This window comes from Episyrphus balteatus, chromosome 4 (genome assembly GCF_945859705.1).
Source record: "Episyrphus balteatus chromosome 4, idEpiBalt1.1, whole genome shotgun sequence".
NCBI classification, from domain to species: Eukaryota; Metazoa; Arthropoda; class Insecta; order Diptera; family Syrphidae; genus Episyrphus; species Episyrphus balteatus.
In genome coordinates, this window is record NC_079137.1 from 35,570,344 (window position 1) to 35,596,270 (window position 25,927).

Genomic DNA, 25,927 nt, shown 5'->3' on the forward strand with positions numbered 1-25,927 from the left:
TCAAAGAGTAGTTATAAATAAGGCTCCCAGAATTTGAAAACTCTAATGGCAACTTATAAATGCAATGCTTTGATCTAACTTTTTCCAAATCAAGTAAGGGACTTTAAATATTTTTTGTAAAAAAACAAATCTTTTTAAGATTTTTCGTGGAGCAGGTTTTCCTAAGTATCATAAAATGTATGTACATTAGACTGATTCAAAAAAAAATTTTTTTTTTTTTGTTCAAAGCATTGTTGAAAATATTGTTGGAAATGACGAAAAAAAAAATACTGTAAAAGTTTCAGCCCTTAATGTTAACATTTAGTACCGCCGCATCGCAATTTTCTATTTCCCATACGATTTGTATGGGAAAGATTGTGTATTTGTGTTTAGAATTTTGTATCTTTTTAATGGTTCATCCAAAAGGCTTGACAAAATCATTTTCTTTTATAAAATTGTCCGCTCTACAAAAAAGCTCTTATTAATTTTTTTGATTTACCCCCGCGTTTCGAAGTTTTTAAAATATAAAAAGTAATTTTTTCTCATTTTTTTCCGATTTTTTGACGAAATTATTATGTTTTTCAAAAAATTTGGCAAAATTTTCGAATATTTGTATTCTATGTTGTGTTTTGGTTTCACAGATCCTTTTATATAACTCACAAACCCCTAAAACTATCATATTAGATTTTTTCAATAAATTCGAATTATTCATTTTTTCAACTAAAAATTATTTTAATTAATTTTTCGCGTCCGTTTTTTTTTAATTTCATAAATGCAATCTTGTAGAGCGTTCAATTTTATACAAGAAAATGATTAAATCTAGCCTTTTTGATGAACCATTAAAAAAATACAAAATTCTAAACACAAATACACAATCTTTCCCATACAAATCGTATGGGAAATAGAAAATTGCGATGCGGCGGTACTAAATGTTAACATTAAGGGCTGAAACTTTTACAGTATTTTTTTGTCGTCATTTCCAACAATATTTTCAACAATGCTTTGAACAAAAGAAAAAAAAATTTTTTTTGAATCAGTCTAATGTACATATAAGTTTTTTGGTAAACTTGTGCATAACATTTTTGTTTATTAATACTTCCTTCATAAAAATAAATTAATAAAACGCTACGTTTAAAACACATTTCTCGAAGAAAATTGGCCTAAGTCAAAAATTATCATGGGCAAGAAAAAATGAACAGACTTTAAAAATTAATATCCGAGCAACCAAAAAAGATAATAAGAACAACATATTTTCTAAAAACAAAAATCTCAACTTTGTCTCTGCCAATTGTTTTAACAGAGAAATCATCATTAACATGAGTAAATGTATACAAAAGTAAGCATTTTCTTAAATCATCGTAACGTTTTATCAACTTTGCAGATAGAGCGTTACTGTAAAATAATTTTTTCTTAGAATAAACCCAAGAATCACCCCTTAAATTGTCCTTATCTTATATGGGACAGTTGTCCAAAAATTCAATATAAACAAAAATTTAAAAAACTTTTATTTACACAAAAATGTTTTGTTATGGTTTGATCTAAGCTGTTAAAAAATCATTAAAAATAGTGTAGCAAGTTGTAGCAGTAAATTTATACAGTGGCATATAGCCAAACATATCGTCCCGTTTCTGCCTGAACCACGTATCTACACAGCAAATTTTGTTCAATTCTTAAAATTAATATACATTTTCTCAAAGTTAAAAATATGAATTGAACAAAGGGAAATCAAGTTATGTTTATGACATATTGATTGAGTTGTTTCTACACTTAAACCTTTGTATCTATTCTTTCTGTAAGTTTTAGAGCAATGTTTAACAGAAAATTAAATCTTTTAAAAAAATGTACTTACGAGGTTCAAGTAGAAACGGGACGATATAGTCTATGCGTTTCTGTACAAATTACAGGATATTTTGAGCCGTTAATTTTGTACGTCTATTCAAAGTTCCTGAACTTTTCCAAAAAAAGGAAATTAAATGGTTATTTTCAAAATTAAAAAAAAAATTAAAAACCTCCAATTGGTTTCCAAAATATTGTATATAATAAAACATTATACCTTCTTGATAACCCAAAAAAAATTTTTGCTTAACTGTTACACGTACTTGTTAGGAAGAATAATCGTTGATTTACCAAACCAGGCTGTCTAAAATTAATTTTTTCTTGTTACCAATGCATAGTTGCAGCAGACTTTGCCAAAAAACTATTCTGCCCAATGGGAAAAAAGTTTTGTTTTCCAATGGTTTGGTTATTAGACTATATGATGTAACCGTTACTTTTGTAAAAATTGCACATATTTTTTTTTCTTTTTGTCCAAGGAGTGCCGCACTGTGGGACGTTAGAAAATGCCTCGAAATCATGTATCATATTGATACAAATGTTTCATTGCCTATACTATGATACGCAACAAATCGAGTGCAACACAGAAAAAGTCTTGTATCTACCCTTCCGGAGGGGATACAAGGTGGCCCAATATCTCGAAATAACTCTTATATTGAGTACTACCAATGATATAAATTTCATGCTTTTTTCGCAAAGTGCACGATTAAGATGCTAAGCCGCTTCACTAAAAAAGGAAAATTTAAGCTAAAACTTTGTTGTTTAAGAAAATTATTTTATCGTTTAAGAAAATTATTTTAACACAAAAACACGTTAAAAATGTGTGTTGATTTGGACCTAAACAATGTTAATTAGATTTTACTGCCCTCAACGCATTCTTCGTGTTATTTGCTGTTGCAAAAATTGTTAAACTTATATGACATTTTTTCGATTGATACCTTTTGAAAATTAAAAAATTCTTCAACGTTCTTATCTTATAAAAAGTTCTTTTTTCTTTTCAAACATTATCTATGCAAATATTGAAAGTTTCTGTAAAAACATCTACTTTTACTACTTTTTCGCTATAAAATTGATTCACTAAGTTTATAGCTATTAAAATCTCAAATGACATTCATTATTGTCTAGCATTGATTCTGACATTCCATAATAATAGTTTTGCAAAGGTATGTAATTAAAATAATTCTAGGTGTCAAAAATGTCAATCCAAACTACATATCATCATTCTTGAAAGTATATTCGACTTGAATACACACTTTTTGACAATGAACCCAAAACCAAACTCTTTGACATTTAAACTTCATTGACATGAAGTATCATTTATATCTTTTGACAACATAATCAAATGTCAATTAACGAGTGAAAAGCAAATCATAATAACAGTTTTTATTCTCAAATTCTTGTATCCCAAAGTCAAACATTATCAAAACCAAAAGATGCATAGTAAACATGCGAATATATTTATAAAAATTATAATATTATACAATGACATGCACACTGACACTGAGGTCAGTCAAAATTTCAACAAAGATAACAATCAATCCACCTCAACGAGAATAACAAAAAAAAAGACACAAATTATTTGATCAATTTTAATGGACCATAATGAGGTGTCTCTTTGCAAAGACAAACAACACAAGAGCAACAAGTTAAATGTATACCATTGTCAATGTTGATCCATCAAAGAGACAAAAATCCACTTAAGCTTAAGTAATCTTAAAAAACCAACCTTAATATTTTGTTGTTGTTGTTGTTGTTTAAGTATTTTTTACTATAATAACTCGGATTAAAGACACACTATTTAAATGAATTGTGTAATTAGACGAAAGAGTACCTACGTACGTTAACTTTGACAGTGCTCAAGCACGCATTTAAGTTGTTGTATTATTTTATGATTTTCAAGGACTTTTTTGTTGTTTTTTTAAGTTTGTATTTTTTGTTTTAAATCGGATTAAGGTGGATTCATTATGACTCAGCACTAAGCAAAAGTTGTATAAGGTCAGAGCAGCCAGCGATTTAAAATATTTACGAGACCAAGTTATGCATTACTTTAGATTTAAACCTATCGTCGTCGTTACGCATCGTTTTCCGTTTCGAATCATGTCATTCATTAAATAACATTTACTCGAAACAACAAGTCACGCAAGAACAATGCATGATGAGCCATCATCAATCGATGAAGCAAATGGAAAGTGTAATGATCATATTCGTCGTTTATTGTCGGTGTCGGTCTTATTAGGTAACATATAGTTGCACGATATTTATTTTTTTTTGCTAGTTCGTAGGCGTTAAAACATCGTCGGCGTTAGTCTACCTACATTCATTTCTTGTTGTTTTTATTTGAGTTTTTCAAATCCAACTTGTACGCCCAAGTATAAAAATGTAATATTGTTGCCGAATCCGGTCACTTAAAAATGAGTCGCTTAAAAAGTTGTCTTTTACATTATAAATTTGTATCTGATGAAATTGATCTCCATTTGCAGAAAAAAATAATATGTATTTATAACACACAAGTCTAAAAAAGGGGGTAGTAATGAAATAGTTTAACAAATGAATAGCTAGCTATTGAAGCTTAAGACTGACTATGCGTAGTTTTTTGCTCTGTCAAGTTGAAGAAATTTACTTGAATGAACGCCCAAACGCTTTTTCAGGTAAAAAAAAAAAAAAATAGTTCCACCAGACTTTGTAGGCGTAATCCTATATTTTTTTTTTATATTTTTGCAACTATAAATCATGACATTATTATGTACATCGTACTTATATGAATATGACAGAGACTCTGTTGACAATTAGTTGAAATGCAATCAAATATGTTAACTTGACAAGCTTTCAATCAAAATTATAAACGGTTGAACGCTAATTTTAGATAACATTGCGTCGGAGGTATTTTGTCAATTCTATTATTTTACATCTTGAATAAAAAAAAAGTTGATATAGATCATCAAACACAAATGAAGGTATAAAGTTTCTATACCTACTCTTTATATGGATCAGAAAAAGAAACTACATCTGATATTTTTGACATGAAGTGACAGGATCAATTTGTTTTGATTGATCATATAATAATGGCGTATTGTTGAAAGTAGGCTAACTGAAGGTCATGTTGCAAGTCCAAAAACTCGAATCTTAAAAAAGGAGCCTTTTGATTATAAATTCCGAAAAAAATTGCGTTGGAAACAATATTGACACAAATAAGACCGAATTTTACTTATTTTTACCATTTAACTAACATTTCTTCAGTACTTAAAATTTATAAGCGATCAAAATTATCCAATTATCAAATCGCAATGAGCTATTTCTGTTTTAAATCGATCTATCGGTTTTAATAATATGTGCCTCCGTTGTAACACCTATTTTTTCAATTAACGTTGTCACAAGTGGGTCAAAATGTACCAGAAAATATACCAGAAATAATGTTAAATGTACCAGAAATAATGTTAAATGTACCAGAAGTTAAACTATCCCAGCATTATTTTCTGACCGAGCGGTACAAAATTTGATCATTCGCCATTTTGAGGTTAACTGGCGAATAGTCTTTAAAAAAATTACAGGCGACTAGGACCAGAATTTTTTCAGTTCACTTGTTCATATTCCAACTATGGGTTTTACTGTTTTCTTCTCAGAAAACATTGGCAAGTCTGGTTTGAATTGTTTCATGTCTAAGGCCAAGTAAATGCATTAAATAGGGGGTTTTGGCTGTGAACCTGGTATTGGAATTTGTAACAATGAATAAGAAATGTTTATAAATTAAGTCATCTTGGTGAACAAACCATATGGTTTTATCAACAATCGCCAGCTGTTAATGACTGTAGAGAAAAAAACACCCTAGGAATGGACGAATTACATATTTTAAAGTTCGCACTTGAAATCACAAGTCGCCCTGAAATTAACACTTTAATTGCAAATGAATGTTGTTTGTGTTTATTTTATCAGTTTGTTGAATACAAACAATAAAAACATTAGTCGTGGGAGAAATGTCAAGTATAATATGTTTAAAATGAAAAAAAGAAAATAATGACGAGTGTGACTAAGGTCAAACAAATGCTTATTTCGATTTGAATTCAAATAAATTGAATGACTAGTCTCAGAAGTTAGTGCGGAAACCACAAATTATAGTGATGCAAGTCATAAAACTAATACGATACCAATTTTATTTTTCGTCCAACTGACATCATCGTGATACATATAACAACTATGCCGTCACTTGCATATGCAAGAACTGGTTAAATTCGATTTTTGCATTTTGTATCTATGGACGTTTAATTGAATGACGACTTTTATTCCTCGCTCTTATGTTTTTAATAAAAAGAAAACAAATATCGAGTTATCCAGTTATTGCATTTATGTAAGGATATTTTCTCTGCTGTTGATCTGATTTTTACTTAGCTGCGAATTAACTAACGAATAGGTAAATATTAAAAAACGGTAGCGATGTCTGAAAAAAATAAAAAATATCAATGTATCGATATTTTTGCCCAAAGCCAAAAGATAGTTATTTTAAAGTAAATATTGTAAGATTCCGTACGAATCATTGGAAAAATATGCTTAATTCCTCACTTTTGACCGTATAAAATTGTATGGCAAATTGTTGAAAAAAACTTGGATCTTGTAAGGAAATGCAAGTTGAGCACAGATATGAAATATTCATCTATTTCACTGGTTAACAAAATTAAACTTTTTTGTTGTTGCCGGAACAAAAAAATAATTTTCTGAAGGTTTTCGGTGTGCTGAACTCGAATCCGTAGTCAGAAACTTCGGGCCTTATTCTTTTATATAAGGTAAATTGTTTGTGCACATTTAGTAACGGTTTTTATAAGAACTATTTTCCACCTTTTTAAATCTGTTTAAATCTTTTCGATATCTTTTTTACTTCGCGAGATATCCTCAGTTATTTGCATATTTCATAAATTTTATAACGTCATTATCTCCTTTATGGTATATGAAGCCAAAGCCACTTTCTTCATTTTAAGATATCTCGGACAATAACAAAGATATCGGAAAGATTAAAAAAGTTCTTGAAAGAAGGAAAATAGTTTTTAGAGGAACCGTTACTAAATATTTTCTAACAATTTTCCTTATTTTAAAGAATAAGGTCCGAAATAGTCAAAAAAACGTTTTTTTGCATTTTCTAACGGTAATATTTCAAAAACATGAGCTGATTAATTTTTTCTGACTTTGGATTCGAATTCAGCATACCAAAAACCTTCAGAAAAGTATATTTTTGTTTCGGCAACAGAACCCTTGCTAACCAGTGTTTTCAATCAAATAAAAATCAACTTGAAAGAATTTTATAAGCAAAGAATTTTGTCAGTCAAACCCAGAGGAACAATATTTCCTTGATCTTGAATTTTTCATTCAACTCAAAGCGTTTTATTTAGTTATGGACAGATACGCATTAGTAAACTCATTAAAAGTGTTAAATTAATCAAAAAATATATTCAAACAACAACAAGGGAACACCTAGGGTTGTTTTTATAGGGCACACATTTTAGAATATTCAATTAGATCAGAAAACAAGTTTCGTTAAAAAAAAAAAAGTAACTGATATTCGTAGGTTCTTACTTGAATATTTATTATTAATTTTTGTGGAAATGTGTATATGTTTATGTATTTGTAAATTGTTGTGGTAAATTTTTGGTACCTTTATGGTAACCAAAACCCTAGTAGTAACCTTCAAGGAAACGATTGTTCAAGTGTAAATGGAGAAAAAAAAAACCCACCATCTGTCGTTTGAGTAGAAAAGTAGAAAAACATTGACTCAGAAGCATGAGAAATGTCATCATATTCGTATAAGATTTATTTGATATTTTGTATGTTTATCATCCCTTAAAAGGTAAAACATAAAAAATGACATAAGCAAACAAAAAAATCTTACCCTATAAGATGCTCTTAAAATCTACGCATTAAATAATTTGTTTTTTTTTTTTTGACATTTGACTGGTTGATAAGTACAAGATCAGCAGGGTGGAAATTCTGTTTTTTTATGCAAATAAACAAGGTACAATTAAAAAACAAATAAATATTTTGTTATCAAAAAGTTTATGGGTAAACAAAATCAATAGATTTACTCACAGAACAAAATATTTGGTATTAAAACAGGTGTCATAGGAGATCAATTACAAGTTCAAGTAATTATTACTACACGAGGTTTCTCTGTCATTGAATCGTTGACATAATTAATAAAGCATTATTTCTAGTTGTCCCTTAAATGTATGAATATTCTTTGCTTTTAATTGCCAAATAATGGTATGTGTCTAGACTCAATCTCAAAAAATATTGTTAGGTATATGAGATCTTAATAGCTGCTTTCTAATCTATTTTTGAGCATGATCCATTTGCAAAATCATATTTTTACCCAATTTAATGCTTTTAATTTAAAAAAAATGCATTAAATTTTTTTTAGAGATTTGATTAATTTGACCTTATTTCTGACAAACGATTTTGTGTAAGTATTTGCTCTTACAAATTTTTTTAATTCAAAATGACAAAAATAAATATAAAACGTTTTATTTAAAAAATGAAAATAAATCAAGTTGCACAGTGTGAACGACACATAAATTGCCCATGTAAACAAAGAATCAGAATGCGAACATTCGAAGCACCTGCTAATAAGAAATCAATTCTGTGTTTGCATTTAGAACAGTTATTATATTAAAGTATTGAAGTTCATTGCTCATAAGATACATGTTTATAAGAATTGGGTTTAGGAGCACCTGCCAAGGTTTGTTTAGAAGAAGGCTGTACTGTTGGTCTTAGTTGATCGTAATAGAAAAATGATGGGAACAATTGTCTGTTGTTTTATACCTTCGTTGGTGTATATTTATGATATTTTTTTTGGCATTAATATCGTATATAAATTTACGTCTATTAGAGATGGCTTATATTGTATTAATTTCAGGTTATCAGTTTTTTTTTTTAATTATGTGCAGAAGAATGAAACCCTAGATCTTAATTTTTCCTCCACTGTATTAAATAGTTGTTAATTAGCCTTTTAGACAGCGTCTTACCTTCTTATTAGCGGGTTTTAATCGGGTTAACAAGACTTTTTCCACTGTGTAATAAACGGCTCTTAACCGAAATATCAACAAATGGTGGCAATACTTCAACCTTCTATCAACGACTTTCAACCGGCACTGATTCTACTGGCTTTCTAGCGGTTTGTTACCAGCAATCAACATTATTTCCATTGGTATTAACGCACCTACATATACCGGCTTATTTACATTGTTTCCACTGACTACCAATGTCTGCACTTGGTATCAGCGACTTTTTAAATTATGTTATTTGATTTATCAGTAGCATATTTCAATCCAACCAAGATTGTCTATCAGGATTTTCAATAGTTTTTCCAATGACGTTTGCCTTTGATTAATTTATCTTAATATGGACTTTTAACCAAATTTATCAACAATGTTTCTCCACATCCTATAAACGACTTTTTCAACAATGATTCTACCAGTTTGTTACAACAACCAGTTTCCGTATGAAATTAACCATTTTTGTCTTAGATTTATCAATTTCCGTTCAGCATTAAATAGTTTTGACTGAAATTTTACCGTTTCGTTTTAATTTCAACAATTTTCGTTGACATTTTACTAGTTTTCAATTGAAATTTTAGCAGTTTTTGACTGAAAATAACTATTACCGTTTGGTTTCACTGGTTTTCGGAAAAATTATTGATATTTTACCTGTTTTTTCCTGGAATTTACGAATTTCAGTTAAACTGTACATTTTTTTTTTTTTGTGAAACTAACCATTTTTTTTTTTTTTTTTAGATATAGTTTTAAGGTGAAATTTATAATTAGGGCTGAAATTTGATCAGTTTTCGTCATAAAAGTAAAAAATTTTTGTTTTTCGCTTAAATTTACGAATTTTGTTGTTTTCTGAAAATAACTATTTTAAAGTTTTTGGGTAAAATTTAATAATTTCAGCTAAGATTTTAACAGTTTCTTTCAGAAAACTATCATTTTCGCCTGAAAGTAATAAGTAATAAGTTCTAAGTGATATGTATTTATCAATGGCTGAAATTTTGTCACTCCACCATTTGTTTGTCAAAGTGTTTCTTTTGTGTTCTTAAACGACTTATTACCAATATTTCTACTGGTTACCAGCAGAAATTTTTCCATATCAAGCATTTTTAGCCGCATATTGAACAACATTTCTATTAGCTTATATTGCATTTTGCTAAAATTTTGAGCTGCAATTTTTTTTTTTAGGTACTATCAACGTTGTTAATATTCAAGTTTTCCGCAGCGACTCAACAGGTTGATCAACGACTTTTATTCGGGTTTTCAATGCGATTTTCTCCGGCGTGTGCAAGATTTTTCTACAGGCTAACAATTTTAGCAGTTTTGCATTTTACTTTTTTTTCAAACAAAAACTACCCTTTTTACTGATAGAGCAAACAAAACAAAGTCTGTTTTGTCAAAACATATCTTAATTTCAATCTCTTAATTGTACTGATACTGCTTCAACTGTAAACCCATTTTACATGTTAAACATTTTTTAAATTTAGATTCCAAAAAATTGATTAAAAATCAATTAATTTACTGTTTTTCTTTTTTTAATTTACCACAACCAACTGTTTTCTGATTTTTTGTTTTCATTTTATGTTTGTTGTTTGTTGTTTTGTTATTTTTGCCGCTCGATATCAGTAACAACCTAATTAGAACTTGTACTTTGCTTCTGATTTCTATGTGTATACACTCACTCTTAATAAAAAATTCAAAAAATGACATCATTTTTTTCACAGTTCAAGCTTATGCCGATGTGACGTCACTTTTAGTATTGCAATCTTGTTGTTGTTGTTAAAAAAAAGCAACAAAAAACCCACCTACTACCTTTTTATACCAATACAACACACTACCAAAATTATAAAATTTACCCCCCACCCCTCAAAAAGACAAACATCCTCAAACTCTATAATACCTTTCGACCAAGACCAAACAACACTGTTATGGGTCTTTCTTTTCAATTTCTGCAAAAATTCGTGCTGATTTCCAAACAAGCAACGTCGTTGTTGGAAGTTGAATTTCCCGAAATCAAATAGAGTGACCAAGTTCGAAAAAGATATACACTCTACCCGCGCGGCGGCGGACCCATTCAAAAGATACAAAAAATTTTTTTTTCGTTTGTTTTTGTATAAATATATTCTATCTGTGTAGATGAAAAGGTAGGTAGACAGGTATGTGAATAAAAAAGGTTCTCCAGGTGTTTGTATATGTTTGAGAATGTTTTTAAGATTGTAGTTGAGTTTACCTTTTGCATATACACAGATACCTGTTTCTGTGATCAATTTTTCGCTCTGCAATAAGATCGTATCTGAAAAATAAGAAAAAAATCTACAATCATTGTTGTTGTTTTTTTTTTTTTTTTTTTTTTTCATCGAAACAACCTTCGCTGCTAGGAAAAAAAAACACACTCACTGCTACTTCTCACACAACTATCTCGCCTATTCAATTTGATTCGGATTAGCTTTAGCTCTAGAGCTCTAGACTACTAGATACTACACCTCTGCTTCTACTAGCTGCTCCAAACTGTATACAACCTTAGGCCATTCATTCACATTTGGTTTCTTATGGTTTCTCCACCATTAAAAACTAACAACAACAACAAAATAAACACAGATACTCTCGTTCGTCAGTCGTGGTCGTCGTCGTCAAAAAAAAAAAACACACTTGTGCTCTGCTAATTCAACTTGTAGTGTGAGACTTAGGCCCCTTTTTCAATGTATCTGTATCTTTAGTACTGGTTTTTGTATTATGTGTATGAGTGTGTATATTTTTTTTTCTGTTCAGATACATTTAGACTGTATAGACTTGGGTTTTCTTGAATTAAGACACTTTGTTATGTTTAGTCCCATTATAAATTCGATACCGAGCGGTCCTCTATTTTTTGTTCAACTTCTTGCACTATTTGTAATTGTAATTTTTAAAAATTCTTTTCAATAACTATTTCTCGATACAAATAGCTATTGAATAAAGATACTTTTATACATTTTTAATAATAATAAGTGTTTAGAAATTTCGATCAGAAAAATTTAGAAAGAAAAGAAAAAAAAAATTTTTTTTTTTTGAAAAAAAAAATTAAAGAATCCAGTGAAAACGCATTCAGCAACCTGTTTGGTTGGCATAAAACAACGTAAAAATTGTTATATCTTCTCTTCTGTGTGTATATTTATTGTGCCACATGTGTATCTGAATGGAGAACTCTCAATAAGAATGTAGATATATTCTTCTTCTAGTTTTTTTTTTTTTTTTTTTGAAGTAATTCTCGTGATAACCTAACCTACCTAGACGACATTTTTTGTCGGAATTTACATATCCAAATAGCAATAATTAACTAGACTAACAGTCATTTGAAAAGTCATAATCAAAACTTTGGCCTTGATTAGGATTTATAAAAAAAAATAATAAAAATACGATAAAGTAGTTAGATCGACAGAAAAAAAATTGTATCTAATATTGAATTGTGTATCTTTTTTTCCTGCCATTTTTATTAGGTTAGAAACGAAATAAAAAGCTTAGTCAGACTTTTTTTTTTTTATTGTTGGATTCTTTATCGGAATTGAAAATAAATAAACATACTGGCTGCGGTCTGTGATATGCCATTCATACGATAATTGATTGTTGTGTTTTTTTGTAGTGGAAAAAAAAAAAAAAAAAAAAACAAATTCGAAGAAAAAATGAAACAGTCCTCAGTGTCAATTTAAAGGTTTATTTCCTTTACAACAAAATCCAATTGTGTAGTTTATACATGCCTCAATGTAAATTGATTATAATTTAACTGGGTGTGATTTATGCGTCTGGCTTATTTCTTATTTCTTGATTGAATTTAATGCCTTAATGGTTGGTAATTGAAAAAGACATCCAAGTAGTTAAAAATTTTCAAGAACAAGAAGAAAAAAAAAATACCAATTGCGAAGGAGTAGGAGTGCTGTTGCTGCAATAAAAGACCAACGACGACACGATCCCCAATCGACCGACACACAACAACGAACGATGCAGAAGAAGCACACTTGGTGACTTTTTTGTATATTATTTTTGTGTGTATAGTTTATTTGTCGAGTGGGTTGTTGTTGCTTCTGCTTCTGCTACTTGCAACTGAGCTCTGTTGCATTAAATATAAATTTAGATCCAAAAATATCGTAGACCGTTGTTGACTGCTGCGGTGCTGCACATAAAATTTGCCTTTATGACAGACGGAAAATGCGCTTCTGGTTGACTTTGTCTTGATCATCATCAACAACATCATTCCACACACCGCAGAGAGATAGTTCAATAACCCTTCAAAGTAGCTCGGATGAAGAGAGAAGGTGTTTAGTAGATAGACCGTTTTTTTCGTCATAAAAATTCCATTTTTGTTGTTGTTAAAAGTTTTATTTTTGTATATTTATATATTCATGACGAATAAATTTGCATTTTTTGTGTAAAATACCTATCTACCTAATTTCATAGATAGATGGCACTTATACGACGCCGTAGACGTATAATATGGCACTATGCCAAGTTTTGTTTTGAATGTAAAAAAAAACAAACATTCCTTGAATATTTTTTTTCTTTTCATTTACACTATTATTATCACTCTTCAAATGATTTGTTTATTTTTTGTTTTCTGTTGAGTTCTCTTCAAATTTGCTGTGTTTAAAACTTGTTAACCTGATGTAACTACTAAGCTTATAATGATACACAACCCTTGTAGAATTTTTTTTTTTTTTACATAACCAACCATAACCCTTATGACTACGAATTTCTTTTTTTCTATATTTTTTTTTTGTTCTAACATAGAAGAATTATATTTATTATTATAGTGCCAAACGATTTTTGCATTTGTGTTGATTTTGAGTGAAAAAATATCATGAGTGAGAACAGAAAGATACAAAGAAAAAGATAAAAATGTATTTATGAGAGATAAATAAAAAAAAAGGTGCCATTTTCTGATCACACGAAGTAAAAAAAATTTATAAAACACTTAAAAAAATTGTGATAGTTTTTTTTGCTGACAAAGTATTATAAAACACAAAAAAAAAAAAATAATATTTATCGAGAGTTTACAAAAAAAAAAAAAAAATTGTACTAGAGTGCCATTGTAACTTATCATCATCAAAAAAAAAGTGTGTCTGTTCAAAGTGTTTTTAAATCACAATGACAACTCAGTCATATTATAAAGATCGTCTTGGTTTTGATCCAAGAGAAGCACTCTATGAACCATCATCATCGCCACCAACAAAAGGCAGCAGTAGTAATAATGGTGGTATAGGTGTTGGTGGTGTTAGCAGTCGATATAATCATCATCATCAACAACAACAATCACAACGAATCTCTGTTTCACCTGGAATAAATAATAATAATCATCATAATCATAATAATCATCATTATAATAATGATCAACAATTGTATGAAACAAGTCCTGCAAAAAAGGCAAAACAACAAGGAGCAACATCATCATCATCAGTATCTGTAGCATCAGCAATAGCACCACAAGGTGGCTATGAAGATGCCTTGACACAATTTAAAGGTACCATGTCAATTTGGGAATATTTTGTCGAAAATTGGGATATTGTATGTAAGTTTGTTCAAACTCATTTCATTTGATGAATTCTTTGTGTTGCTGGATAACATACTAGAAGATGCAAGTGTGTTTTTTTTGTGTAAGATTTGGTGTATTTTTTTTTATATTAACAGAAGCATGGAATTGTTTTTTTTTTTTTATTTTTTTATTTGGTTTGATTAATTTTTTAACAATAGTGAAAGATTTAACTGATGTATTTTACTTTCACTGCCATGTGCAGAAGAAAGTAAAAAAAAAATATGAGCTGTAAAAGGAGTGAAATTGATTTTTCTGATAGTTGCTACTGCATTTTTACAGTGGTTGTAAAAATAAGATGCATCTGTTTTTAGTGGTAGATTTGTTATTTTTATGTTGTAAGAGGTAAATGTTTGTTTCTCAAAAACAAAATAAGATAACACTGGTCGGCAACGAAAATGGAGCTTGAACCAAACCATACTTTACTATAGGACTATTGTGTGCTAATTCCGAATCTGAAGTCAAAATTTCACTGGCACGTCAAATTTTCGAAATATTTAAATATTAACAGGTCAAAAACGCGTTTTTGTGGTAATTTTGGCGTTGAATTTCAACACCGTTAAATTTTTTTTCGCAAAACTACATATCGTCGGTGAAACCAGAAAAGGGTGTAACTCCATTTTTTCAAATTTTATAGGAGAGCAAAAAAACAAAATCGTTTTGAAGTCATTTGTATGAGTTTTCATTTTCTAATTTGCTAATAAAATAAAAACTATGAACTTTAAGGGGATTCTCAGTTTAAGGAACAGTCGATATCAGGTTTGTCTAACAGATGGCATTCAAATCTAATTTTCAGAAAATTTGGAGTTACACACTTTTCTGGTTTCACCGACGATATGCAATATTCAAAAGCCATATTTTATCGTCTTAAATAACTTTATTTTTATTTTCAAAATTATTTTTTTCTAAAAGATATTTGGTATTGAAAGGTATGATATCTCAATATCTTGGTGGTTAAGTTAACTTATGGTTTTTGAAGCAGATTTGAAGTAAATTTCAGTTTTCGACTTCTGATTCGGTTGAACAAATAGCAAAATATTACGGAAAAATAATATTTTTAGTTCAATGGCAAAAAACATTTCATTTAAAATTAGTTTTTGGGACTTTAAAGCTTAAATTGTAATGAGCAGAGCTCAAAAACTAGACGTGATGGAAAAAATCTGTAAACTGTTTTGAATTCAGCACACTCAAGTTCATTAAAATCACCCTACAGAGTTCTTGCTCCCGATTTTTTTTGTTTTTTTGCCGACCAGTGTAATTTGTCGAAATTGGTACCTTCAAAATTTGACATTTTTTCCATTTTAAAAACTCTTTGAAAGTTCTTTAATTTTAATGTAATTGTTTCTGAGATTCCTTTCATAACAGGACCGCAAAAGATTCCTTTAAAGAATTTAAATCATAGATCGGAAATAAATCTCAACCTTTTAAAAAGGTTCCATAATAACTCTTATTTTTCGCCATTTTCAATAAAGGTCATAAAATAACCTTTATTTAAAAAAAAAAAATTTCGGTCAAGGTCTGAGAGAAACCTTTATTTTGTATTTTTTTATGTTTCGGTCAACCAGTGAGATTTATCGCTGAGAGAAAAAAATAAATCTCATCTGCAAATGTATCAATTCCTAGAGACATGGGAGTGGTGCCATATGAAAGCTTATATTCTCAGCTACCCGATAGTGGTATAATCGGGTTTTTGGATTTTTTTTTTTCAAAATTCCGAGAAAATCGCGTTTGAAAGTTGGGGGAAATTTTTTTTTCGAAAAATACCCGAATCTTTGAACGCTCCTGGAAGCTAAACTACTTGAGAACAATTTTTGGGAGTGATGCCAAATGATATCTTCGCTTTGCACATTGTCAGATTTAAAAAAAAATCATCTTCCATGTAAAACCGCCACATCATGCCTATTTTTTCAGAATCGGGCTAAACTTTTTTTTACCTTTAAGTTCTCCCGGTTTGAGAACGCGTGCACCTACAGGCATGGGAGTTGTATCCAGATGTTGGTTAGAGTCCCCGCTACCTTTTGGCGTTACAATTTTTTTTTCATTTTTTTCAAAATTCCGAGATATTGGATAGTTGGGCGGGCGAAAACGCTTCTGGAAGCTGAACGTTCTTGACCTAGATATTAGAACATCGGTCTCCTGAAATATTCGAAATTGCATTGGTTGTGCTTGTCGTCCAAGCGACTCAAATCACAGTGGAAAACACATTTTCGTCTTTAGATTTTACTTTAAACGAAAAGAGATATAATCTTGGGTCTAAAGAACTTTGAAAATCTATTTAGTTCATACATTATTTAATACATAAATTTAGAAAAAACATCCTTTTCATATTTATTTTTGCAATATAAAGACATTCTTGACATATTCGACATTTTCCTTTGAATTGACCATTTTTGATTTATTTTCAGTGAAAACGGTTAAAGGTTGACCTTTTCCATTTATTTTTTTGTAAAAATCTCAACCATTGAGAGATATTTAAAAAAATAAAAAAATAAATCTCAACCGATAACCTTTATTTTTGATTTTTTTAAATAAATCTCAAACCTTAACCGAAACTATTTAAAGTAATGTGGTAACTCTCAGAGAGAAACCGATTGAAAATAAAGGTTGACTGTTATTTCTGGTCTCTGATTTAAATCCTTGTTTAAAAACTTTCTTTTTTGGATATGCTCATTCTCGAAGAAGGATATATGTTAATTTTTTATTCACGAACCCGGATATTAAACTAAAATCGCTTACAACTTTTGTGCGCAAGTTGAACTAAAAAACACTGTAATGAAAAATTTCAGTGTTATTTCATTTTTGTAATATATTGCAAGGTTTTGGAAATGCTGTTTAGTTTTCTTTTCAAAAATACTCCGGAACGAAAAAGTTCCAGCTAGAACGGATTTTGTAAAAAATAGGATACTGTTTGTTTTTTAAATATTTCATTCAGTAAATTATTATTCAAGTTGATTTTTAAAAGCATTTGATAAAGTTTGATATCAAGTTTTCCAACGAAAAAAAAAAAAAAATGATTTGGTTTCGATAAATCATTCTTCAAAAACGTTTGAATCTTAAAATAAATTCTAGCGTACCACAAGGTTCCGCTTTTGCCCCCACACTCTTTATTTCTGTTTATAATGATCTGTTGCTGCCTAAATGTTTAATTAAAAGTACAAAAACCCTTTGATCTGCACTGTGGTCATGGACATGGCACAATGAAAAGCTCTGTTGCATTCTTAATCAACAGCATTTGAAATACAAAAATTGATGAGTTGCTATACATTCTAATTTGATGAAGAAATATGTAATCATTTTTAGTATTGGTACTTTTTAAGATGGTTTCCTCATTATTGTTACCTCTGCTGTCAGAACATAAATATGTTAAGCCTTTCATTATCGGTCAGAATTGTGACAGCATTGTTTTTTGTATTTATATAAAAAAAAAAAACTTTCTTGTTAAGCCTTTCATTATCGGTCAGAATTGTGACAGCATTGTTTTTTGTATTTATAAAAAAAAAAAAAACTTTCTTATGGTTTAATATTTCTCATTCTAATAACTAGAATGAAAGCATATTGAAAGCATATTGGATCAAAATAAAAAAAAAGACTATTTCAATACATAAAATTTTCTATCGCTTACTTAGTTACTTTTGCTTTTTCAAAGATGTTTCGTTCCGTTTTTTTTAACCAAAATTCAGTTGTTTGAAGAAAGCGTTTTGAATATTGTTTTTATAAAAAGACTTTTCCATCAATTTGAGCTAATCTTCTATCAATCTTTCTCGATATCCTTCAGTTAATTTCCTTATTTTGATCAAAAAAATTTTTATAATTGTACATTTTACAACCTTTTCCTCAGTTTTTTTTCCTGAGTTAATTTTCAGTTGTTTCGACTACTTCCTTGAGCATTCAGCATGGATTTTATTTAGATATTTGAGTTTACTTATAAATGGATAAAAACAACTCGAAAACTCAATTTAATAAATCAGCTCTGAGACCCAATTTATTATCAAGGACACAAAATTGCTTTGAGTTAAGAAAAGTTGTGACCTTTCTTTAAAAAAAAAATTATTTTTCCTACTTCGTCAGCAGCTGGTCCTTCTTTGAAAAATTTGAGATTTATCAGGCAGTTTTCAAATAACAACAAAAAAAATTTAAGTTTAAAATAGTTTTGAAAATAAGTGCTAATGAATGTGAAATGTGCGAAAAACGGTTTTCAGAAACGAATGTCTCGAAAACTCGAACTGCTACAAATTAGGTGAGGAAAGATTTAACGTTTTTACCTAAAAGTTATAGAAGTTTCAGTTCCAATGATTGGTAGTCACCTGGAGGTCCCCGGTTGAATAATTTTGAGTTGATTTTGAAAAGGCAGGGAACAAAATTTACTTCCCGTCTGGTGACGATTCACAAATGAACTAGACAAAAAAAATTTATTACATAACATATTACATACATATTTTTTTCGATAATTTTTTTGACAGTCGACGCTCTTAAATTTAGCCCTCAAAATTTATTTTAACGTCGGAATACTTAAAAATTATGAAAAAATAAAATTAATTAAATGTTGATAAATTATATTTTTGACGTCTCGATCTGCACTCATAAGTCCAATTAATTTTTATCACTCGAAACTTGTTAAGTGGCAAATTTAAGTGTTTAGGTGCAGTTCCTAGAAATATTGTAAACACGTTTTATAAACATGTAATGTTTAGATGTAATTATTGATTTTATTTGTTAATTAAGTAGTTGTTTATTTGATGGAGGTTACTTAATGCAGACAATATTATATTAAAAACAATTGACAATTTGAGTGAAGGTCACAATTTTCTCTTTTTAAAAACTTTTTTTATATTTTTCTCTCCAACTAAAAATGATAGAGTATAAAACAATTCGTTCATTTACGAATAGCATTCACTGTTTTTGTTTTTTTTTATGTTTTTGTTTCAATTTTCTTTTTATCAAAAAACCTGTCACTTTACCTACACCCAAATTACCGATTGATTTCACATCTCATCCATTCGATACTTTACATGCACCATATGTCATAGATCGGCTTAAAACAAAACAAAAAATACAAAAAACGTTAAAACAACAATACACAAAATAGTATTTCTATTTCTATATCTCTCTTGTCTATCAACAACGACACATTTTTACTCTCTGTCGGACGAGATGGAAAATGAAATGGATGCAACCAGCACGTAGCACGTGATTCAAATGTAGATCGTGCTGTCGCGGTACAAAGTAGTGATCAATCTTCCCCAGCAAATCATCATCTTCTCATCCTCAGTATCAGTACCTCAGTGCGCTAGTGCTTGGCGCAAGGAATGCGACCGAGTGACATGTTTCACACGGCAATTTTACTTTTTTTTTTTCTTTTTAGTTGTCTTCTGTATTTAGTTTAGTTTTAACTCAAGTTACACGTAGATATGGAGTGCTTGAACGTATAGAGAGCTCAATTATTTCTTTAAGACAAAAAAAAGGAGAAATTTCTTTCCCTTTCTTGTTTGTTTAGTTTTCAGACTTATATGGCCTTTCTTTCTCTTTACCTATCTACCTACTTTATACTGAATACAATCACCGCATCATTGAAATGGAAACACTTGTTTTTTTTTTTGTTACTTGTTGTATTCTTGTTTTAATTAAGAATTGAAGACTCACGATAAAGACCAAAGAAGGCGCTTTATGGGGAGAAAGTTATCCCTTATAGATGTTCGTTTTTTCGTATATTCAATGCGAGGATCCCATTTGACTTACTCGTAAATAATGTCTTTTTAATTTTCTTCCTAATAGCTTCATTGTGAATTTTTTTGTCCATTTATTTTGAGGTTTCACATCCGGTTTCCTGTTAACCTTAACCTAACACAATCTTACTTACCTATTAACTATACCTGTGGATTTATTAATTGAGGTAGTCAAGTGGCGGTGACCTTGTGTATAGATACAATATTTTCGGTTCTTAAAAGGAATTTTAGAACGATTTTATAATCAGTATATTATTCACTCCACAAATGGGAAACCAAAAATTTTAATTATTAAGTAATTTTCTATAGAAGGTAAAGCTTCAAATAATAATTTGAATTTAAATTCATATCTTGTAGGAATTATGTGAGTGACGTATATGAAGTAAGAAGTAAAAACCGCATTTGTTGTTTTGTGGTTTTCTCAGATGGAATTACTTGGAAGTGTTAAACTTGAAAATCAGAAACCCCTTTCTTAATTTGGAAAAAAAAAATGGTGACTGTTTTGGAATAAGACTTTTGTTTTCTGTTAGAAATTGGTTGAATATCGACATTGAAATTGGGTAGACATGTGTTGAAATCACAAATCGAACAGCCTCATAGTGATCGGTTAATAAAAAAAAATGTAATCGATAAATATTAGATCTATCGTAATTTTTAAATATCGTTGCGAATTTATATCAATAGTACAAGAAAACATCAATATCTCTTAGTATTGGTATACTATGTATTTACATACTTAAGTTGAAAAAAAAAATATCGAAGGGACAGCTGATTCGACAAACATAACAAACATTTCGGAAGAGCTTATATAGCTTATTAAGCAAAGAATTTTTTAGAAACATATTTTTTACTCTTCATATTGGGAAGGGCCGGGATGGCATTGCGTACCATTAATTGTACGGTACCAAATACACTATCCCAAAAAATTAAGGAAACATACAAAAATCGTGATTTTTTTTTAGTGATTTTCGATATCTCAGTAAAAAATGATCGTATCATGCCAAAACAAAAAGCATGTGAAAGCTTCATTCTTTTAGTTTTATTATTTTATGGCTGAATATTTTATTTCTAATGGTAAAAAAGCTAAATCATTGGAACTGTTCAAAAACCAAAATTTTTCAAGTTTTTTGTTTGTTTTTACTTTTCTCTTAAGAAAGCTTGAAATTGTTTTCTTATAAAATAATTATTAGAGCCCCCGCACACTACAAACTTTCTATCGGCCGACAGTTTAGTCAGTCTCTTAATCAGAATGAAAATGTATGAGAGTGCGCACACTACGACGATTAAGTATCGGCCGATCAAAAAGTTTGTTTGATCGAAAAAAAAGTTTGTTTTGCTACACAATTGCCTTCAAACTAAAATGTTTCCTAGCGACCCGACTGTTTAGTCGGCTGCCTGTGCTCACACTAGGAGCCCAACCCGACTAAACTATCGGCAGATAGAAAGTCTGTAGTGTGCGGGGGCTCTTATTGTTAGAAAAGCTACTTATTTGGCTTCAAGATTCTTTTTGTTTCAAACATGTACAATTTTTCTTAGACCGCATTATCAGTCATCAAACCAAGAACCATACTTTTGACTTTGACTATCAATATCTCAACAACGGATCACCTTACAGAAAATTCAAGCATATAAACTTCATTAAATTCTCTACAAAGAAATAAAGTTTGATTTGTAAAAAAAATGTTTTCCTATTTTTTATATTAATTTAGAAAAGCTATTCAAAAAAGGCACTTTTACGTTTTTTTTTTTTAATGTACCTATATTTTATATTTATGGGTGATAAGATTAAACTGAGGCTTAATTATTGAAGCTTAAGACACCTGAAATTAATCTGCAAAACTACAGACTTATTCATAAAACTGTTTTTCTGTTGTGAGGGTTTGAACTTTTGAGATGAAATAATCATTTTTATCAAAAAAACAAAACCGACTTCTATGATTCAAAACGGGGTTTTATGGTTTTTCTAATAGTTCCTATGGCTTAAACTGAACGAAATTGAAATGGGACCACATTGCAGCCACCAGCTTTCCAATACAAAAAGAATTATCAAAATTGATTCACTTTGTCCAAAGTTATGCGGTAACAAACATAAAAACATTTTTTTTTTGTTTTTATTTTTTTTAAATTTTTTATTTTTTTGTTTTTTATTTTTAATTTTGTTTTTGTTTTTAATTTTTTAACTTCATATTTTACGTGTACATGCTAGTTTTTGCATTACCCTCTTACATTTTCTTCCAAAAATCTGTATATGTATATACAATTCTTTTATGCTTAATCGCTCTAATTTTGACATAACGTTCCCGCTGTCGGCCACAATTAAGCGGGATAGGATCAGGTAGAAACAAACAAATAATTTTTAATTGTTACGCTCACATTTAATGATGCTATAAAAAAACGAATTATCAAAATTTGAACTGTTAAAAAACAATAAAAATAACACGTTGATATGTTTGGTGGCCCGCTTCCCTTTCAACCTCATTCCTGTTTATATTACTTCCCTAAAATATAGCACCTTTTTACTTTTTTTTTCTCCACAAAAGTCAAATTTTTGAAGAACATGGGAATAAATAATATTGTTTGAAGTTTTTATATAAAAAGACGTGTATGGCGTATGAGTGTTTTTTTTTTTTGTATTTTCATTAAAGTGGAAAAATCATTTGGCCTAATAATTTCGTTTAGCTCAATAGAAACCAAATCTTCTTGCATTGATTTAAGTAAGAAATAAAATCCCCATTTGAGAAAATAAGCTCATTATCAAAATAACTCAAAATCAATCAATTATTAACAGTAATTTGCACGCATTAAAGCAAATGCGTGCAACACCCAACCTATACTTCGCGCTTTTACTTTATCTAAAAAATGTACTTTTGAATGATGTTTAATGAATAGTCAATCAATAGATATAAATCATAATTTTTCGTAAATAAAGTATCTACCTAACAAATAAAGAAACACCAAACTATTTTTTAAAGTAACATTTTAAATTATGTATCCGTAAAATATTTCATAAAAAAGCAAAAACATTGATTCTCGTAAAAACTGTTTTTTTTTTTTTTCATTTTCTCTCTATTTACACATTAACTTTAGTCTTAAAATCTCAATAGCTTTCTGACCAAGATAGCAATTAAAGCATAATTGTGTAACCCGAAAGGCATAATAATGTGCCTGATTTCCTGGAGCAAAAAAAAAAAAAATAGTAAAAGAAAATAGTGGAACATTTTGTTCATATAGTGTTTATTAAAGTAAGCCGCTTACATTAATATTCATCTTGTGAAAAGGAAATTGCTTTTGCCAATCTAGATAAAAGTTACAAGTTATAACATTGTTGCCAACTTATTATCAGCTCTAGTCAATTCCTATACACATTTCCATAGAAATAACGATATCCTTTAAATACATTTTGATGTCATAAGAGATCAAATCAATTTATTTGAATTGCTATAAGCTTTTGTTAACGTGCCTTCTGAAGTATTAAATTTCTTCAGAATTACATTACTAATCAATTGATATGCTAAATAATGAAATGTTATCTGATGATAATTTTTTTTTTCTTCGTATGATGTATCACATATAACAAATCATCCATTTGTCAAAGTGGCATGAAATGCCTGAGAAAATTTAATTTTAAAACCATGATGACGATATGCATCAAAAATGCTTGCCATCATCATCTCCATAGAGGATTCTCCATTCTTCTCCATTGTGTTCTTGAGAATTATAATGTTAGTCATCCCGGAATTCATTTCGAACAGTGGCTTTTGTGATGTCTTGAATTTTTGTTGGTGTTACAAGAACAAAAAAAAAACTTAAGTACTTTTTTCGAAGGCATGAAAGCAAACAATAATTAAAAATTAAGAATTCATTAAAATAAAAACGAACATTTCGTATCTATTTTAAAAATTTTTATTTCGTTTTTATTGAAAACAATCTGTTTGTAAAAATGCATCAACAAATTTATATCATTCAATTATATTTTTATGAGCTCAAAATATAAACAGTTGTGTTTATATGTTTTTTTTTTTTACTGTGTGTTGGATTTATAATTGCCTGGGGATACAAAAAAGAAAGAGAAACATATTAAAAAGTGTTAATGGCTTTCTCACAATTAAAAGAAATAAATGCCCGATTGGGTCGTACTCGTACTTATTTAACTCTTGTCTTAAACTGAAAACAATGATTAAAAAAAACTAGACCTGGACGCGTTTTGGATGCGTTTGGGACGCGTTGTGGACGCGTTTTGGATGCGTTTTGAACGCGTTTTGGACGCGTTTGGAACGCGTTTTAGACGCGTTTGGGACGCGTTTTGGACGCGTTTGTGACACGTTTTGGACGCGTTTTGGACGTGTCTTTGATGCGTTTGTGATGCGTTTTGGACGTGTTTTGGACGCCTTTGGACGCGTTTAGGACGCGTGGAGGCGTTTAGGACGCGTTTTGTACGCGTTCAGGAAGCGTTTTGAACGCGTTTGGGACCCGTTAGGGAAGCGTTTTGGGCGCGTCTTGAACGCTTTTGGGACGCGTTTTGGGCGCATTTGGGTCCCGTTTTGGGCGCGTTTGGACGCGGTTAGGAAGTGTCCAAGATGCATTTGGGATGCGTCTTGTTGCCGTTTGTTCCACCGTTTTATCGTAAGTTTTTATGTTAATTTGTACATAATGTATGTTTTTCTCAGCAAATATTGATACAATTAAGAACAATATTGGTTCTTATTAGTTCGTACATGATCTCGATAGTACTGTGAATTTCTAATTAACACATTTTCGACAAATTTAATAACTTACAGATTTTTTTCTGAGATGGGAATATGTTAGAATAAGGTTAAAAATTCTTAATTAAAAATTAGTTTTTTTCTCAATATAATTTATTCTAGTTTATTTGTTTTTCCATGATTACTCTAATAAATCTACCTTTAAAATTTATTCTTAACTGGCTCCATCAACAATGCTGATTTTCAATGTCATTTTACAAATTAAATGCTAACTTTTTTTGCTTTGTTTTAAATTGCTTATGCAGTCTCCATCAACAAACATAAATTGCAACTCTAGAGAACTGTTTGATAAGTGGGAGACTTTCAAACGTGCTAGTGTGAAGCCATCTGGTTTATAATCATGATTTATTTAAATAAAAAAAAAAATTATCAAAAAAAAAAACCGGATAATCACATAAATCAGAATATCAGATGACTTAATTTAATTTGAAATTTAGATAAAAATCTCGGTTTTTTTTTTATGATCTGGTGTGTCTTGATGTTATTCATCACACAGACTTCTTTCTTTATATTCGGAAAGATTTAAATTGAATAATGTCACAATTTAATGCTGCTGCGGTCTGCTATATTTCTCCTAAATCATCACCCCAAGGCATATATACAGAACGTACTTACAAACCAAGCCACTGGCTTCAGAATTCAAAAACTCGAATCAACACACAATGAAGAGTATTGTATTGTTGTTGTGTGTGACTGAAACTCCATTCGATGCTCTATAAAAAAAAAATCATTGCACGAAGAAACAACAAGTTGATGATGTCATTTGATGCAATTTATTAATTTGTCCAAAAATAGAATTCTACATATATTTGACGTATACAGAAGAAAAATTACACATAATTTGGAATCCCTTAACTTTTGCTGAACTCTGCCATTTCTTAATAGAGATTTGCGGCGAAATGTCGTCGGCCATATTGATTATATGATTTGATTATTTTTATTTTTTTAAATTGAAACCAATTAAGATTTGTTAAGGCAATTCCATGCTCTGATTTTTTTTTATTTTTTATTCAATTTTTTTAGGTAATAAAATAATAATAAATGGAA

The 25,927-nt window shown here is 29.7% G+C and overlaps 1 protein-coding gene across 41 annotated transcripts in view; it reads left to right on the plus strand.

The window, feature by feature from the left end:
* Positions 1 to 25,927, plus strand: part of LOC129918675 (dystonin) — a 195,978-nt gene that overhangs the window by 68,721 nt on the left and 101,330 nt on the right. For 14 of the 41 annotated variants that reach the window (XM_055999303.1, XM_055999318.1, XM_055999310.1 and 11 more), the window contains exon 1: positions 13,846 to 14,325. The exons of 6 other annotated variants lie outside the window; for them this stretch is intronic. In XM_055999303.1, the coding sequence (XP_055855278.1) occupies positions 13,953 to 14,325 (373 nt within the window). In that variant the 5' untranslated portion in view covers positions 13,846 to 13,952. Of the gene's footprint in view, positions 1 to 13,845; positions 14,326 to 25,927 lie in introns of those variants that run through there. 21 more of the 41 variants (XM_055999319.1, XM_055999326.1, XM_055999323.1 and 18 more) reach the window with 4 other exon arrangements.